Raw genomic sequence first — 16,713 nt, 5'->3', positions numbered from 1 at the left:
TAGGCCACTGTTGGAATATTGCATGCAATTCTGGTCTCCCTCCTATCGGAAGGATGTTGTGAAACTTGAAAGGGTTCAGCAAAGACTTAAAAGGATGTTGCCAGGGTTGGAGGATCTGAACTCTATGCTACTTTCTCCCCACCCCCACCCTCCTCTCACTTATCTCTCCACCCTTCAGGCTCTCTGCCTGTATTCCTGATGAAGGGCTTTTGCCTGAAACGTCGATTTTCCTGCTCCTCAGATGCTGCCTGAACTGCTGTGCTTTTCCAGCACCACTCTAATCTAGACTCTGGTTTCCAGCATCTGCAGTCATTGTTTTTACCCATTTCCATCTGGACCTCTCCTATTCATGTACCTATCCAAATGTGTTTTAAATGTTGTAACTTTACCTGCATCTAACATTTCCATTGGCAGTTCATTCCACATACAAACCACTCTATGTGGAAAAAGTTGCCTCTCAGGTCCCTTTTAAATCTTTCTCCTCTCATCTTAAAAATATGACCCCTAGTTTTTAACTCACCCAGTCTATGCAAAAGACCTTTGCTATCTACCTTATCAATGCCACTTATGATTTTATAAACCTCTATAAAGTCACCTGTCAGCCTCCGAAGCTCCAGTGAAAAATGTCCCAGCCTGTCCTTATCATTCAAACCCTCCATTCCTGACAACATCATGGTAAATCTTCTCTGAACCTTCTCCAATTTAATAATATCCTTCCTATAACAGAATACAAGAACTGTACACAGTACTCCAAAAGAGACCTCACCAACATCCTGTATAACCTTAACATGACATCTTAACTCCTGTCTTCAATGATCTGAGAAATGAAGGCAAGCATGTTAACTGCCTTCTTAACCATCCTGTCTATCTCTGATGCAACTTTCAAAGAACTATATACCTAAATCCCTCGGTTTCTGTTTAACAAATGACCCATGGCCCTACCATTAACCTGCCCTTGTTCACTTTACCAAAATACAACACCTCACAGTTATCCAAATTAATCTCCATCTGCCACTCCTCAGCCCATTGACCCAATTGATCAAGATCCATTTGTAATCTTAGCTAACCTCCTTCACTGTCAACAAAACCACCAATTTTGGCGTCGTCTGCAAACTTATGAAACATGCTTCCTAAATTCTCATCCAAACCGTTCATATAAATGACAAACAACGGTGGACCCAGCAATGACCCCTGTGGAACGTTGCTGATCACAGGCCTCCACCCTCCACCACCTCTCTCTGTCTTCTGCCATCAAGCCAATTTTGAATGCAATTAGCAAGCTCTTCCTGAAAACACTATATAAATATTATGTCAGATCCCTTCATGATTTTGCACTTTTGCCTCATAAAACAATTTCAATCTTTATTTTTAAATCTTAAATAGACCACAGCTTCAATAAAATTCTTTGGAGGGAAACAGTTCCTGATTTCCGATTTGCTTTTAGTTTCCCCTTTGATGGGATGTGAGCAACACTGGCAAAGTCAACATTGGCTGTCCAGTTCTAAGTGCCATTTGAACTGAGTGGCTTGATTGGCCATTTCAAAGGACATTTAAGAGCCAGATGTTGTGAATCTGGTGTCATATGTCGGTCAGACTAGGTAAGACAGCCAATTGCTTACAATGGAGGATCCAAATGGTTTTTTTCAAACACTGGTGATAGTTTCATGGCTATTATTACTGAAATTAGCTTTCAATTCCTGATGTGTTATTATCTGAGGTGAAATTCAACCAGCTGCCCTAATGTGATTTGAATCTGTTGCCCTTGTTCGCTTGGCTTGCTGGATTACCAATCCATCTTCCTGACTTCACCCTTCGGTGACTTGGCTCTACTTTTAATGTCATGCCCTGTTCTTCTGGACTTGCCTAACCCAAGACATTGTTTCTCTTAATCTGCTCCATCAATCTATTCATCACATTTAACACTTATGCCGACTCTTAATTTTCTATACTCAAGGAAGTACACCGTTTTAGCCCCAGTTTCATCCTGGTTAATCTGTGCTGTAACTCACAGGAGCCAATGCTTGGGTAGATTTCCTGAATGGAACATAATAATCCCAATTTGAATTTATTGTCATGTGTACTGTGCACACTGAAAAGCTTTGTCTTGCGAGCAATACAGGCAGATCACATAGTTAAATAACATAGATAAGCAAATAATAGGTAAACAGCAGCAAAAACCAAACCACAGGTACAGGTGAATGCTAAGAGTTTGTGAGTCCATTCAGTATTCTAACAACAGTAGGGTAGAAACTGTTTCAAAACTGGCTGGTGCATGTGTTCAAACACTGGTGATAGTTTCATGGCTATCATTACTGAAATTAGCTTTTAATCCCTGATATGTTATTAACTGAGGTGAAATTCAACTAGCTGTACCTTCTCCCCGATGGTAGAGGTTGTAGAAAAACATTGCCAGGGTGGGATGGATCTTTGAGAATGCTGGTGGCCTTTCCTTGACAGCGGGCCTAGTAGATGGATTCTGTAGATGGGAGGTTGGCCTTTGTCATTGTCTGGGCCGAGTTCACCACTCTCTGTAACCGTCTCTGATCTTGAATGGTACAGTTATCATACCAGGTAGTGATACATCCAGACAGAATGCTCTTGAAGGCGCACCTATAAAAGTTGGCAAGGGTATTCGCCATCAGGCCAAACTTTCTCAGCTGCCTGAGGAAAAAGAGACATTGTTGGGTCTTTGTAACCAATGCGCCCACATGAAGAATCCAAGAAAGCTTGTTGTTGATGACCACTCCCAGGAGCCTGATACTCTCCACTTGTTCCACCTGTGCTGTAATGTAATGTGTCGGGGGGCATGAGTAACATTCTGCCGAAAATCAATAATGAGTTCCTTGGTTTTGCCGGCATTGAGAACTAATCAGAGCTTTATCAAAATAAGCATTTCCCAGACTGGTGACTTCTCCCACCTTGAAGGACAAGGGCAGATGATACATATAAACACCGCAGATGCAAATCCCCTCCAAGCCACACACCATCCCAACTTGGAAACCTATTACCATTCCTTCACTGTCACTGAGTCAAAATCATCAAATCTCCCTCTCTGACAGCAAACCAGAGGGTGTGCCTACATCCCAAGGACTGCAACAATTCAAGAAGACATCTCACCACCATCTTTGAGAACAACGAGGAATGCACAGCCAGTGTTGGCTAAATCCAGTAAATGAATAAAAACTGTTGCATAACATCCTCCATAGTGTATCCTGGCCCCAGTCCTGAAGTGAGTGTAGAAAACAAGAAGTGAGATGATCATTTGACATGCTTATTTGTAACAATTGGCAAATAATTTGGCTTATTCCTAGTATTCAGTGCTTTTCTTCAGTCAGTAAACAATTTTTTTTTAATGTGTGACTTGTAATTGGGTCAGATTAACCCAGCTTTACAATCTTAACAAATGAGTCAAAATCCTAAACTGCACAAAACAATGTTACGTTGCAACTAATCTGTCAAGTACCCTTAATACATAATGATCTGCGTATTGTGGTTTGTCAAAGGCTCAGTCTTGTCTGAATTACACTCCGACTGGAGGTCACACTGTGTATTAGTTTGAATATTAACAAGACTGGACTTGCTCATTTTTCTGAACTTTGATTTTTTTGGCAGAATTTGCAACGCTTGTTTGCCAGAACCCATGTGTCTCAATCACTTTGCAATATATGAAAATAAAACAAAGGACTGCAGATGCTGAAGATCTGAAACAAACATAGAAGCTCAGCAGTCCTGGTGGCACCTAGTCATAAATCATGGAAACTGACCCTTTGGTCCAACCTGTCCATGCTGACCATAATCTCAAACTACTCCTCCTTGTTTACTCCTGGCCCATATCTCTTCGAACATTCCCTATTCATGTACTTGTTTAAATGTCTTTAACAATTGCAAAAGCATTGAAATTGTATCCACATCTACTACTTCCTCAGGAAGTTCATTCCACAACTGAACCACCCTCTGTGTAAAAAGAAAATTGCCCCTCATGTCTTTTTTAAATTTCTCTCCTCTCACCTTAAAAATGTGCCCCCAGTCTTGAAATTCCCATCCTAGGGAAAAGACGATAACCATTAACTTTATCTATGCCCCTCATTATTTTATAAACTTCTGTAAAGTTGCCTCTCAACTTTCTATACTCTGGTGAAAAAAAGAAAACAGCGTTTACGTTTTAAGACTAGTGACACTCTTCTCAGAACAAATACTACCAGACCCTGCTGAGTTTCTCCAGCAATTTCATCTTACTTACAATCTCCCAGGATCTTGTGAGGTTCTCATCTTGGATTCATTTTTGATTATTTTTAATGTTTGTCTTCTGCTCCTCCATCCTTCTCCCAGCCTGTAGTAGGATATAGTTCCATCAGCAGCATCTTCCCAAGTGCACATTCTTCCAACATGTATGCCAGGATTGTGAGTGTGACTGAGCTATTTGACTGTAGGAGGCATTACTGTAAAGATCAGGCTGGTGTCACTCAGCTTTCAGCAAGGCAGAAACCTGGTTATTGTGTTTGACTTCTCCCTTGACTTAATCTTTGTGCCATGAAGGCTAATTCTGATGCACCTACAGCAATACTCTTGGATGTGTAGGGCATAATCTGTCTTGCTCTCTTCCCTATTCAACAAGTCCTGGAATGAGCTTCAATCTCAGAGCTTCTGTCCCAGAGGGAGGGTTTCAACCCACTGCACAACATGAACTCCTGCACAATCTGGAGGACAGGAACAGGCCATTCAGCCCAACTGATATATGTTGCTGTGTATATTCCTCTATCCATCTTCATCTAAATCTAAAAAATACTATCCAATTCATTTTCCTAGTCCTCATATTTAGATTTCCCCTTCAATGCATCAGTGCTACTTTCCACTAGTTTTCTTAAATGTTGCTTTATTTTCAATGTTCTTTGATTAAAGAGAATATCCTGAAACCCATGTTAATTTATTGATGACTGATAGATATTCAGGGAACCAAATCTGGCTTTACCAGGTTTATATGGGGGACTGATACCAAGGAGTTTACAACACAATTTTAAATTCAAGTCAGAGAAACTAATAAATGTGATATCATGATTTGAAGCTCGGAATCCAATGAATGTGCAGTCACAGTTCTTGTAGATATTCAATGGGGATACTTTGGTGAGGGAATTCAGTGGAAGGGAGTACAAACTAGACATGAAAGTTAATCCATTTGAGGAGTGAAGTCAGGAAGCACTTCTTAACACAAGTATCATGGAAGTTTGGAATTTGTTCCCTCAGTAGATGATCAGGATTAAATCATGTTCAGCCAGCACCTGATGAACGAGACAACCACCTGATGAATGAGCAGCGTTCCGAAAGCTAGTGCTTCCAAATAAACCTGGTGGACTACAACCTGGTATTGTGTGATTTTTAACTTTGTACACCCCAGTCCAACACCGGCACCTCCAAATCATGTTCAGCCAGAGTATCGCAGGCTATGGAGCAAAGGAGAATTAATGGGGTTGAGGACTAGATGAACCATTAATGTTGGAACAGACTGGAGGAGCTAAAAGTTCCAGTTTGCTGTTGACGAAGGTGTCTATCCTTGATTCAGATTCTTCATTCAGTTCTTGTTTTTCAATCAACTTCATTCTTTGCTGGAGATTTGAGCATATCCAGCAAGGTCAGAACTGTTGCCTGTCCCTAATTGCTATTGGATTGATGAGCTCGTTTGGCCACTTTAGAAGGCAGTGAGGAGTCATCCACATTGCTCTCAGTCTGGAATCACATGTAAGTCAGACCAGGTAAGGATATCAGATTTCCGTCCCACTGGGCATCATAGAATCCTACAGCATGGAACCAGACCCTTCAGTCTAACCAGTTCATGCCAACCATGTTCCCAAACTAAACTAGTCCCACTTGCCTGTGCTGGACCTATATCCCTCCAAACTTTTCCGATTCATGTACTTATCCAAACATTTTTTAAATTTTATAATTGTACCTGCATCCATCACATCTTCTGGCAGTTCATTCCACACGTGAATCACTCTCTCTGAAAAAAAATGTTGCTCCTCATGTCCTTTATAATCTTTCTCCTCTCACCTTAAAAATATGCACTCTAGTTTTGAACTTCCCCACCCCAGGGAAAAGACTCTTGTCATTCACCTTATCTGTGCCCTTCATGATTTTATAAACCTCTACAAGGTGACCTTTCAACCTTCTACACTCGAGTGAACAAATTTATTTTTGAAGATCATTGCTTTCAGTTGTCATAGTCATCATTCATAGGACTAGCTTTATATGCCAGATCTTTTATGAATTGAATTTACATTCCCCTAGCTGCCCTGTCAGAATTTCGTGAAGGGTATTTCCCACTTGCTGCGGTAGCTTAGGGTCAGGGGCACAATCTCAAAATGAGGAGCAGGCAACTTAGATGGATGTACGGAAAAATTTCTTTACTCAGAAGGTAATGAAGTTTTGGAATTCTCTGCCTCCAAGGGATGTGGAAGCTGGGTTTTTGAGTTTGTTGAAGACTGAGATAAATAGATTTCTATGGGTGGAAGCTTATAGGGGTCCGAGTGACGTGGGCTGTGGGGAGATTTGTGACAGAATTGCAGATGAAATCCAGTGAGGCCGACCTTGATTTTGTAGCAGCTGACTGTACCTTTTCTGCATCAGTGGAGTGCTGGGGGAAAGTTTCTCTTTTAGCAGCGATACATTGCCAATTATGAGCTAACATAGCTCGTTAAATGTCTCATTATTGCCACGACTCACCTTATTAATCATCCAGTTCCTCTCTTACCAAACCCTGTCATTCAAGAAGGTAGCTCATCACCTTCTCAAGGGCAATGAGGGACGGGCAATGAATGATGGACCCAGCCAGCAATGCCTACGTCCCAGCACTGAATTTAAAAAAAAACGAAGCTTTGAGAATTTCTCAATGTGGAAATTAGAGCAGGCACCAATTAATTAAGCTCAAGTGACCTCCATGTTAGGCACTGGGCATCAACATCTCAGGGCATGTGCCAGCACACACCCCACATCTATAGACATTGGCATTCAACATGTTCCAGCCTCAAGGATCCATCGTGGCATGTCTCTGATCCACCTACAGGATTCTTGTGCATTTTAATGCAGCACCCTGAGCTGCACTGAGTACATTGTCATCCAGGACACTATGTTCTGAGGGACACGCACCCAGCTCATGGACTGGACCAGTCTGCATCCATTCACTCACTGTTACAGCACTGACTCACTCACTCCGAGCCTACCTGGATGCTCACAGCATCTCTGCTTTGCCTTTATATGCTTTTCCGCCTCAGCCAGGGATACCAGGCTCACAACCATCAAGCACTCTCACAAAGCTAGCCATAGTTATCAGCAGTCATCAGAGATAGCCTTTGCTCACAGGCTCCCAACACAGAAAGTCAAAGGCAGTCTCCAATACCAGTCCAGGGGCTTTTTTTTTTCTCATTTACTCATGGGATGTGGGCTTCCCTGGCTAGGCCAGCATTTTTTGCCCATCCCTAATTGCCTAGAGGGCAGTTAGGAGTCACCACATTGCCGTGTATGGAGTCACTTGTAGGCCAATCCAGGTAAGGATGGCAGATTTCCTTCCCTCAAGGGGATTAGTAAAACAGATTAATTTTCACAACACTCAGGATGTTATTAGCTGAGCATTTATTTTAATCCAGATTCTTATCGAATTCAAAAATCTACCATCTGCCATGGTGGGATTTGAGCCCATGCCCTGACAGGGTTAACCCGGAATTCTGAATTACATGTCAAATGACATTGCCACTGTGCCACCATCTTCCCTTAGGCCTTATGGTTATAAACATTCCAAAAAAACTGGTTGCCACTGGCACTAGACCAAAAATCCGAAGATTCATCTCTCCGTGATGATGTGATATGGGTATAATGCAAGAAGATGACGTTGAAATAGAAAATCAGCCATGATCTCACTGACTAGTAGAGCAGGCTTGAGGGGCTGAATGGTCCTATTTCCTGTTTCTATTTCTCATGTTGTTCTTTCCTTTTCTTTTGTTAATACCTACCTCCTCTAACATACTTCCTTATGGGGTTTCTTTTCAAATTTTGTGGTGTAATGCTTCTCTTTAAATATTTTACTATGTGAAAGTGCTATGTTAATTCAAATTGCTACTTAGGTGGATATGTTTCTGGAATTCTGTCTTGTTCCAAGGGACTTTTTATGCTAGCATTGTTTCAGGAAATGTTTTCCGTCACTTTGCATCTGCCCAGAATGTGCCAGCATTGCCTCATTGGGCTGAATGGCCTTCTTCTGTCCCATTTGTTCAGTGTAATGTCAGTTTTAGAAGAAAGAAAATGCCTCAGGATCTAACCTAAAACTTCTGCACTTTGTTTCCTTTTGATTTGGTTTGCTCTTGCTGACTGATAGCATTTTTCAAGGATTTTGTTTTGCCCCTGTTCCTGGATGCCCTCCCTGTTTTATCCTGTGCTAATTATCTGTTGCTGTACCTGTCAGCGGGTGAGCTCTCGCCCAGCTGGGGGTGTTGACTCAGCTTCACAAAGTAATAAAAATGCAATAGAAACAAAGACTTCTAAGCTGAACTCTCTGGATGAATGGATCACATTTACCTTCTCTACATTTGGAGCCCTATGGCATCTTCCTTTGTGAACACAAATTGTCCATTAATTCAATTTTCCCTTTGTGAATGGCTTTGTTCAGCTGATTGAATGTGTCAAACGATCTGAGTTTTGTTTTGTGTACCCAGCATAGGGCACAAAACATCTAATTACATCTGCCGTCTTCCATCCGCATGCACTTCTTTCTCACGTCATTTGTGTTCATGTTCCTCTTGCCTTCCAGCAATTTTCCACTCTAACTATAATGCTCCCTCAGCCCATATGTAAAAATGTAAAGCTGTTCGGCTGTAATGCAAGTTTGTTTTTCTTTCTTCTCTCGCCTCAGTTGGCAGGACGGTGCAATTGCAATATGACAGGTTGATGCAGCCAGTTCCCATTCTATATGCAGCACAGAAAAAACCCATTGTGTCTGTAATGGTCAAAAACACAGGTTTAGGGTGAGAGGGGAAAGATATAAAAGAGACCTAAGGGGCAACGTTTTCACGCAGAGGGTGGTACGTGTATGGAATGAGCTGCCAGAGGAAGCAGTGGAGGCTGGTGCTATTGCAACATTTAAAAGGCATCTAGATGGGTTTATGAATAGGAAGGGTTTGGAGGGATATGAGCCGTGTGCTGGCAGGTGGGACTAGATTGAGTTGGGATATCTGGTCGGCATAGGCAAGTTGGACTGAAGGGTCTGTTTCCGTGCTGTACATCTCTATGACTCTAAGTATTCCAATCCCATTTACTCGCACTTGACCCATAGCCTTGTGATGTCAAGACATAACAGGGGAGGTGATGCCCTAGTGATAGTATCACTGGACTGTTAATCTGGAGATCCAGGCAATGTTCTGGGGGCCTGGGTTTGAATCCTGCCATGGCAAATGTTGGAATTTGATTTCAATAAAAATCTGCAATTAACAGTCTGATGATGACCATGAATCCATTGCTGATTATTGGAAAAACCCGCTTGGTTGACTGGTATCCTTTAGAGAAAGAAACTGCCATCTTAGTCTGGCCTAGATGTGATTCCAATCCCACAGCAATGTGATTGACTCTGAACTGCCCTCAGGGTAAATGTTGGCTTGCCAGTGATACCCTCATCCTGGGAATGAATGTTAAAAGTTTCATGTGGACATGAGAAGGCTTGAATTTATATAGCACCTTTCAATGCCACAGAATGTCCCAAGACTTGTTGCATCCAATGAAGGACATTTGAAGAGTAGACACTGTTTTCATGTAGTAAGGTGTAGCAATGAAACTGCACACAGCAAGTCCCCACAGCAATGTCATTGATGAGATAATCTGTTTTTATGATGTTGATTGAAGATTAGATATTGCCTGGGATCAGGGGATAATGTGCTCCTGAAAGATAATATCACTGAGATCTATTGTGCCCTGCTGGGAGGTGGGACGTTGGTTGAACATCTCATCCAAAATGTGGCACTTCTGAGAGTGGCACATTCTCTCAGTCCTGCACTGACAGACAGGCTTAGTTTTTAGTCCTCCCATCTCTGGAGTGCACTTGAACCTGCAGTATTCCAACTCACAGGATAAAATGCTACGAATTGAACCACAGAGAAAGCAAAGAATATATGACTGGATTATTCCTGCAGACCCTCGTCCAAGTATTTCCTCTGTTTACCAGATCCATATTCATTAGTTGAATTAGATAGCAAAAGATGTTTAGAGATTTACAAGGGGTATTATTGTAAATTTATAGCTCAGCACAAATGCTCCTTTTCCTGCTGGACCTTTTCTCCATCTGGATGAAAATCCCCTCTGACTCAGGAAGAACCCAGCTCTTTTTTTCCTTGGTTAACCTACATTTCTAATCAACCTGTTCAAAGATAATATTACACATTTCTGGAGCACGTGGGAGTTGAACCAGGGTCTTTCAATTTAGGGGTAGAGGCACTACCGCTGTGTCACACGAGGGCCCTACTAGCTATTTTCTTTCGAAATAAATCACCTCAAAATCACTTGTGTCATTAATTAAACATCCACAGGGGCAATGCAACAATACTAAAATGGAAGGGTAGGGTAAGAAGGAGGAGTTGAAAAGTTTGGCACTGGAAATATACAGCAGGTCAGTCAGCATCCGAGGAGCTGGAGAGTCACGTATCAGGCATAAGCCCTTCATCAGGAATGTGGGGGAAAGGGGACTGAGAGATAAATTGAAGGGTGGGGATGGGGCTAGGGGGCAGTTAGCTGGGAAGGCGATAGGTAGATGTGGGTGGGGGGTGATTTTTATAGGTCAATGGGGAGGGTGGAGCGGACAAGTGGGAAGGAAGATGAACAGGTTGGACAGTTCAAAAGGGTAGTGCCTAGTTGGAGGGTTGGATCTGGGATGAGGTGGGGAGAGGGGAGATTTGGAAACTAGTGAAATCTACGTTGATGCTGTGCAGTTGGAGGGTCACAAGGCAGAAGATGAGTTCTTCTTCCTTCAGTTGTCAGGTGGCTTGGCTTTGGCGGTGGAGGAGGCCCAGGACTTGCACGTCCTTGTGAGAGTGGGAGGGAGAGTTGAAGTGTTTGGCCACAGGGCAGTAGGGTTGTTTGGTGCAAGTGTCCCAGAGATGTTCCCTGAAGGGCTAATGCCCAATATATCAACTCACCTACTCCTTGGATGCTGCCTGACCTCCTGTGTTTTTCCAGCACCACACTTTTCAACTCTGAGTCTCCAGCATCTGCATTCCTCCTTTTCTTCTAAGAAGGAGGAGGTTAAATTAAAATGCAGGTAGAAGGAGAAGTTATGTACTCCAACCCTACAATACCCACCTCCATGAGAACCCAGCTCTGAAATGCAAAGTCCCCCAGTTAGCATCACCTACTCTTAACCAGCTATGGAGCTGTTCTGTTTGACTGTTAGGTGGACCTGCATTTCTGTCAGTGACAGTCTCTAACACCACTTCATCTCAAGGTCACACTTGGGGCCAGGTTTCATTAAGGAGGTGGGTATTGGAAGTTGGGAATTTTTCCCATTTCTGCCTTGGAGGAGCCTCCCTGCCCTATTGCATATTATAGATTCAACTGTGACCAGAAGATGGGTACACTCCCTTTGGAAGTAGGTGTCAAGCAGAAACAGGGGGAGGCAGAGGGTGAGACTGGCAGATTAAAAGGCCTGGCACCTTGTTGGCCCAGTTGTATCCACAGATATTACATCCTGTAGTCCTCAGCTCTGTTCCCTTCCCTGCCCCCTCTTATCTTCCATGCTTACCACCAGAATGTACTCGGTACACAACCAATGAATGATATAATAACACTTTTCCTGATGAAGGGCTTTTGCCCGAAACATCGATTTTACTGCTCCTTGGATGCTGCCTGAACTGCTATGCTTTTCCAGCACCACTCTAATCTAGACTCTGGTTTCCAGCATCTGCAGTCATTGTTTTTATCTAATAACACTTTTCAGTCTACACATGAGGAAAAAAGAACAGACGTTCACCATTCTCTTGCTTTTCCTACTTATAAAGGTGTCATAAGGTCATAGGGATGTACAGCATGGAAACAGACCCTTCGGTCCAACCCGTCCATGCCAACCAGATATCCTAACCTAATCTGGTCACATTTGCCAGCACTTGGTCCATATCCCTCTAAACCCTTCCTATTCATATACCCATTCAGATGCCTTTTTAAATGTTGTAATTGTACCAGCCTCCACCACTTCCTCTGGCAGCTCATTCTATACACGCACCATCCTCTAATTGAAAAAGTTGCCCCTTAGGTCCAGTTAAATTTTCCCCTCTTGCCCTAAACCTTTGCCTTCTAGTTCTCGACTCAATCAATTGCAGGCAGTAAATGTCTCATTGAGTCAACCTTCCACTTCACACTTCTAACTCTTGACCAAATAAACAATGAGCATTGGGGGGAAAATATCTCTTCAAAGACCGATGAGGTTGTTGCATTGCAATGGGATGGCAATGATACAAAAGAAGTGGCACTTGGCTTCAAGCTGTGAAAACAGATCTCTGCTGAGCTGATGTCATTATCCATTCTTAGAGCTCAGCCAAGCATTCATAATGGGGAAAAGCAATGCCTGACAACCTGCTATCACTGCTTCTATGATTTGGAGATGCCAGTGTTGGACTGGGGTGTACAAAGTTAAAAATCACACAACACACCAGGTTGTCATCCAACAGGTTTATTTGGAAGCACTAGCTTTCAGAGTGCTGCTCCTTCATCAGCTGGTAGTCAATGGTTGTCTATGGATGCAGTTGTCAGTGTTGTGGGGTTTATGTGCATGATGCTGAAAATGTGTTGCTGGAAAAGCGGGGCAGGTCAGGCAGCATCTAAGGAACAGGAGAATTGACGTTTCGGGCATAAGCCCTTCTTCAGGAATGACATGACATGTGCATGACATCTAATTTCTTCAGTTGCCTTGTTTGCTTTCAGTTGCAGCAGATTGAGAACAAGTTGCATTTTCAAGAGGAGGACCCTCTTGGAGAGCCGAGCTTCCCAAAACGATCACAGTCCGAGGCATTTGGTGAGCCCAGCTGATGTACTGACCGAGGGATTTCTAAGTGAAGGGGTTTTGTAGAATGATTCAGCACAAAATAGACCATTTGGCCCACTATACTTGTGCTAGACTTTTGGTGAAAGTAAGTAATTAATTCCACTCAAACCGGTCTTTTCACATCGTCCTGTAGTTCTTTCCCTCTTCAAATGTACATCCAATTCCCTTCAGAATGTTACTATTGAATCTGTTCCCATTACCCAATAAGCTTATGCATTTCTTTTAGCAACAACCTGCTGTGTAATTTAAAAAAAAATGTTTCCACAGCTTACTTTGGATTCTTTTGCCAATCACCTGGAATCTGTTTACCAATGCTTTGTGCTATCATCCACTAGAGTCTGGGAGGGATGCCTGAGACCAAATCGAATCAGAACAAGTGATTATAAATGTTAATTATAGTTCACATTACTGTCACCATGTGTCTGTGGCGCAGCGAGTGAGTGTTAACGTTGGAGTATGGGGCTGCTGATCATGTGGGCTGTTTTGTTCTGAATGGTATCGAACTTCTTGAGTGTTGTTCTTGAGTGCACTTCTCCAGCTTTCTTCACACTCCTGCCTTAGGCCTTGCAGATATTGGACAAGCCCTGGAGGGAGTTACTTGCTGTGAATTCTCAGCCCCCGAACTTCTCTAGAAGTCACAGTATTTGTTTAGCTGACACTAGTTGTATTTGTGATCAAAGATAACCCCCAGGATGCTGATGGTGAGGGATTCAGTAAAAACTGAAAGAACTATGGATGCTACAAATCAAAAACAAAAACAGAAGTTGCTGGAAACGTTCAGCAGGTCTGGCAGTGTCTGTGGAGAGAAATCAGAGTACTGAGGAAGGATCACTGGACTCAAAACGTTAACTCTGATATCTCTACACAGATGCTGTCAGATCTGCTGAGATTTTCCAGCAACTTCTATTTTGGTGAGGGATTCAGTGATGAGTAATGCGGTTGAAGGTTACGATGGATGGATTCGCTCTTTGAGTTTGGGTGGTTTGAATGTCTCTTGCTGCTGATCAAACAGAGCCTGAAGGCTTTCCAGGTCTTGCTGCATTTGGACATGTATTGCTTCAGTATCTGAGGGATTGGGAATGGTGCTCAACACTGTGTAATCATCAGCGAATATTCCATTTGACCTTCAGTCTCATTGTTTAAATGTAAACCCATTGTCTTGGCAGACCATAGAAGTGCTCTTTCATTAGGAAAGATGGCTGATGGTGGTTTAACCTGAGGGTCACCTTATTTGAGGTTAGAGGAGAGTTTGAGAAGCAGAGTCCTTCACTGCAATCTCAGCCAATGTGGGTATTGAGTGCTGCATTACTAACTGACCCCTCCCATCATCTAAATGATGCCTGCACACCGTCTAATATTTCCTGTAGCTGTGTGGACCTCCAAGGTCTGTGTGTGGCAGTGTCTTCAGGAATCAGAAATCACTGTGGCCACATTCCATGCATGGACTCTCCAAGCATCTGCACCTTTGAGAGAACATTACTCGAGGCTCCAGATCAGATTCTTGTGCTGCCTTGCTAGTTACATTTCAGCCAATTTGAGTGCTTGCCGACAATTAATGATTGTGTTTAACAGTGTAGCTGGTATCAGCTCATTGAACCTTCAATATTCACAGGGGCTATGTTAAGGGGCTGCCATAGTATCATGCAGGAAACTGGAAACTGAGCTGTAAACTAGCTCCCTTGCTAGCAGTACATAGATTAGTTGTTTTTGAAAGTGGAGATTGGACGTTGTTGAGGCATAGTGAGATTTTTTTTAGTTGAAAATTAAGATGGAACAAGGTGATTTCTTCATGGCTGATGAATCAAAGTTGGTTTCGTTGGCTGCTCAGTGTACAATGAAGGATTATCACTGGCACTAACAGAGTGGGATGGGCTTTAAGTAATCAGCAGGTCCAGAATTACAATAGACGAGGGCATGTCGGGGCTTGTTCTGCTCTACTAAACAACTGACCTACAGGAAAAGAGAAAACATTTCAGTGCATTTTCTTTCAAGTTCTCGAGATTTGAGGTGGAAGTCTGAGAGATTGTTATAAAAAACAGATTGGCGATTAATTTATCCTGATTGCGGTTGAAGGCCTGACCTGGTTGAATTGTAACAGAAAGGCTTGTGAGATGGTTACCATGCCGATGTACTATGCTGCCGTTGTGTTCTTGTTGTAGGATGTGGAGTGAATTGCACTGGCAACACTACAAAGCAAGATGATTCTCCCCAACAACCACGTTCCCGAAAATCCTGTGGACCAGACAAACACAAAGCCCTGAGTTCTGAGTGGTCTCCTCCCTTAAGCAGGTAAAAGTCTTTTATTCTGAGACTCCTTGTTACAAAATAAAGAGAGTTCAGGTTTACAATCAGAGACTTTGCGAGTTTGGGAATGGATCGTCGATCCTTATGTTTGTGGAAAGAGTTCATGCGGCCCATCAAGCCAGCTCCTTGGAACTACTTTGATTACCCTCTCCTTCTCCTGACCTGTCCTGCTATCCTTCAGTAAGAGCCCTGGAGCCGTGGCTGGAATGTGTGGTTGTGGCCTTATTGAAGGAGCAATGCACAGTCAGAAGTTAAAATCATACTGACAACTGCAGCACATGGGTTTATCCCTATTTTTTGCAGAGTTCACAGATGTCAAATGGGGCAAAACCAGGGTTAAAACTGGCTGCCTTTACTCTGGAATCAAAAAAATTGACAATTCCATCTCCTTGGCCATGACCAAAGTGGAATGAAACCACAAGCCAAAATAATTGTCCTAAAGAAGTAAGTGGTCAGTGGATGGCAGCTGTATCACAACACTCAAGACCAGAGGCTGGATTTTATGACCACAAATCAGATGCATTCCCCCCCCCACCCCGCCCCCGACTTCCACATGTTCTGGAATGCTGTGTCCAGTTCCGGTCACCATGTTATCGGATATTATTAAGCTGGATGGGGTTCAGAAAAGACTTACCAGGATGTTGCCTGTTTTGGAAGGTTTGAGTTATAAAGAAAGGCTGGATAGCGTGGAACATTTTTCACTGGAGCGTAGGAGGTTGAGAGGCAACTGTATAGAAGCTTAATCATGAAAAGTATTGATAACATTAATGATAGGTGTACTTTTCCTGGGTGGGGGATTTCAAAGTCGAAGAGTGTGGTGCTGGAAAAGCACAGCCGGTCAGGTGGCATCCGAGGAGCTGGAGAGTCAACATTTTGGGCATAATCCCTACATCAGGAATGAGACATCAGGATGAAGGGCTTATGCCCGAAACATCGACGCTCCTGCTCCTTGACAGGCTGTGCTTTTCCAGCACCACATTCTTCAACTCTGATCTCCAGCATCAAGTCCAAAATCAAGTTTCAGGGACGCAAGATGCACCAACAAGCAAGAAGTTGGTTTGAAGTGTGTCTGCTTCAATGCCAGGAGCATCTGGAATAAGGTGTGTGAACTTGAACTTGCAGTTGGTACCTGGGACTTCGATGTTGTGGCCATTTCGGAGACATGGATAGAGCAGGGACAGGAATGGTTGTTGCAGGTTCCAGGACTTAGATGTTTCAGTAAGAACAGAGAAGATGGTAAAAGAGGGGAGGTGTGGCATTGTTGGTCAAGGACAGTATTACAGTTGCAGAAAGGATGTTTGGGGACTCATCAACTGAGGTAGTATGGGCTGAGATTAGAAATAGGA

The 16,713-nt window shown here is 43.0% G+C and overlaps 1 protein-coding gene across 8 annotated transcripts in view; it reads left to right on the top strand.

Moving 5' to 3' along the window:
- LOC122564952 (centrosome-associated protein 350-like) overlaps positions 1–16,713 on the top strand; it is a 155,839-nt gene that overhangs the window by 14,328 nt on the left and 124,798 nt on the right. For 4 of the 8 annotated variants that reach the window (XM_043720497.1, XM_043720498.1, XM_043720496.1 and 1 more), the window contains exons 5-6: positions 12,943–13,033; positions 15,223–15,352. In XM_043720497.1, coding sequence (XP_043576432.1) covers positions 12,943–13,033; positions 15,223–15,352 — 221 coding nt within the window. The other 4 variants (XM_043720500.1, XM_043720499.1, XM_043720495.1 and 1 more) reach the window with 4 other exon arrangements.

The sequence above is a fragment of the Chiloscyllium plagiosum genome, chromosome 30 (assembly GCF_004010195.1).
Source record: "Chiloscyllium plagiosum isolate BGI_BamShark_2017 chromosome 30, ASM401019v2, whole genome shotgun sequence".
In the NCBI taxonomy this organism is placed as follows: domain Eukaryota; kingdom Metazoa; phylum Chordata; class Chondrichthyes; order Orectolobiformes; family Hemiscylliidae; genus Chiloscyllium; species Chiloscyllium plagiosum.
The sequence above is the reverse complement of the archived record's forward strand: the minus strand, read 5'-3'. Positions and strand labels throughout refer to the sequence as shown.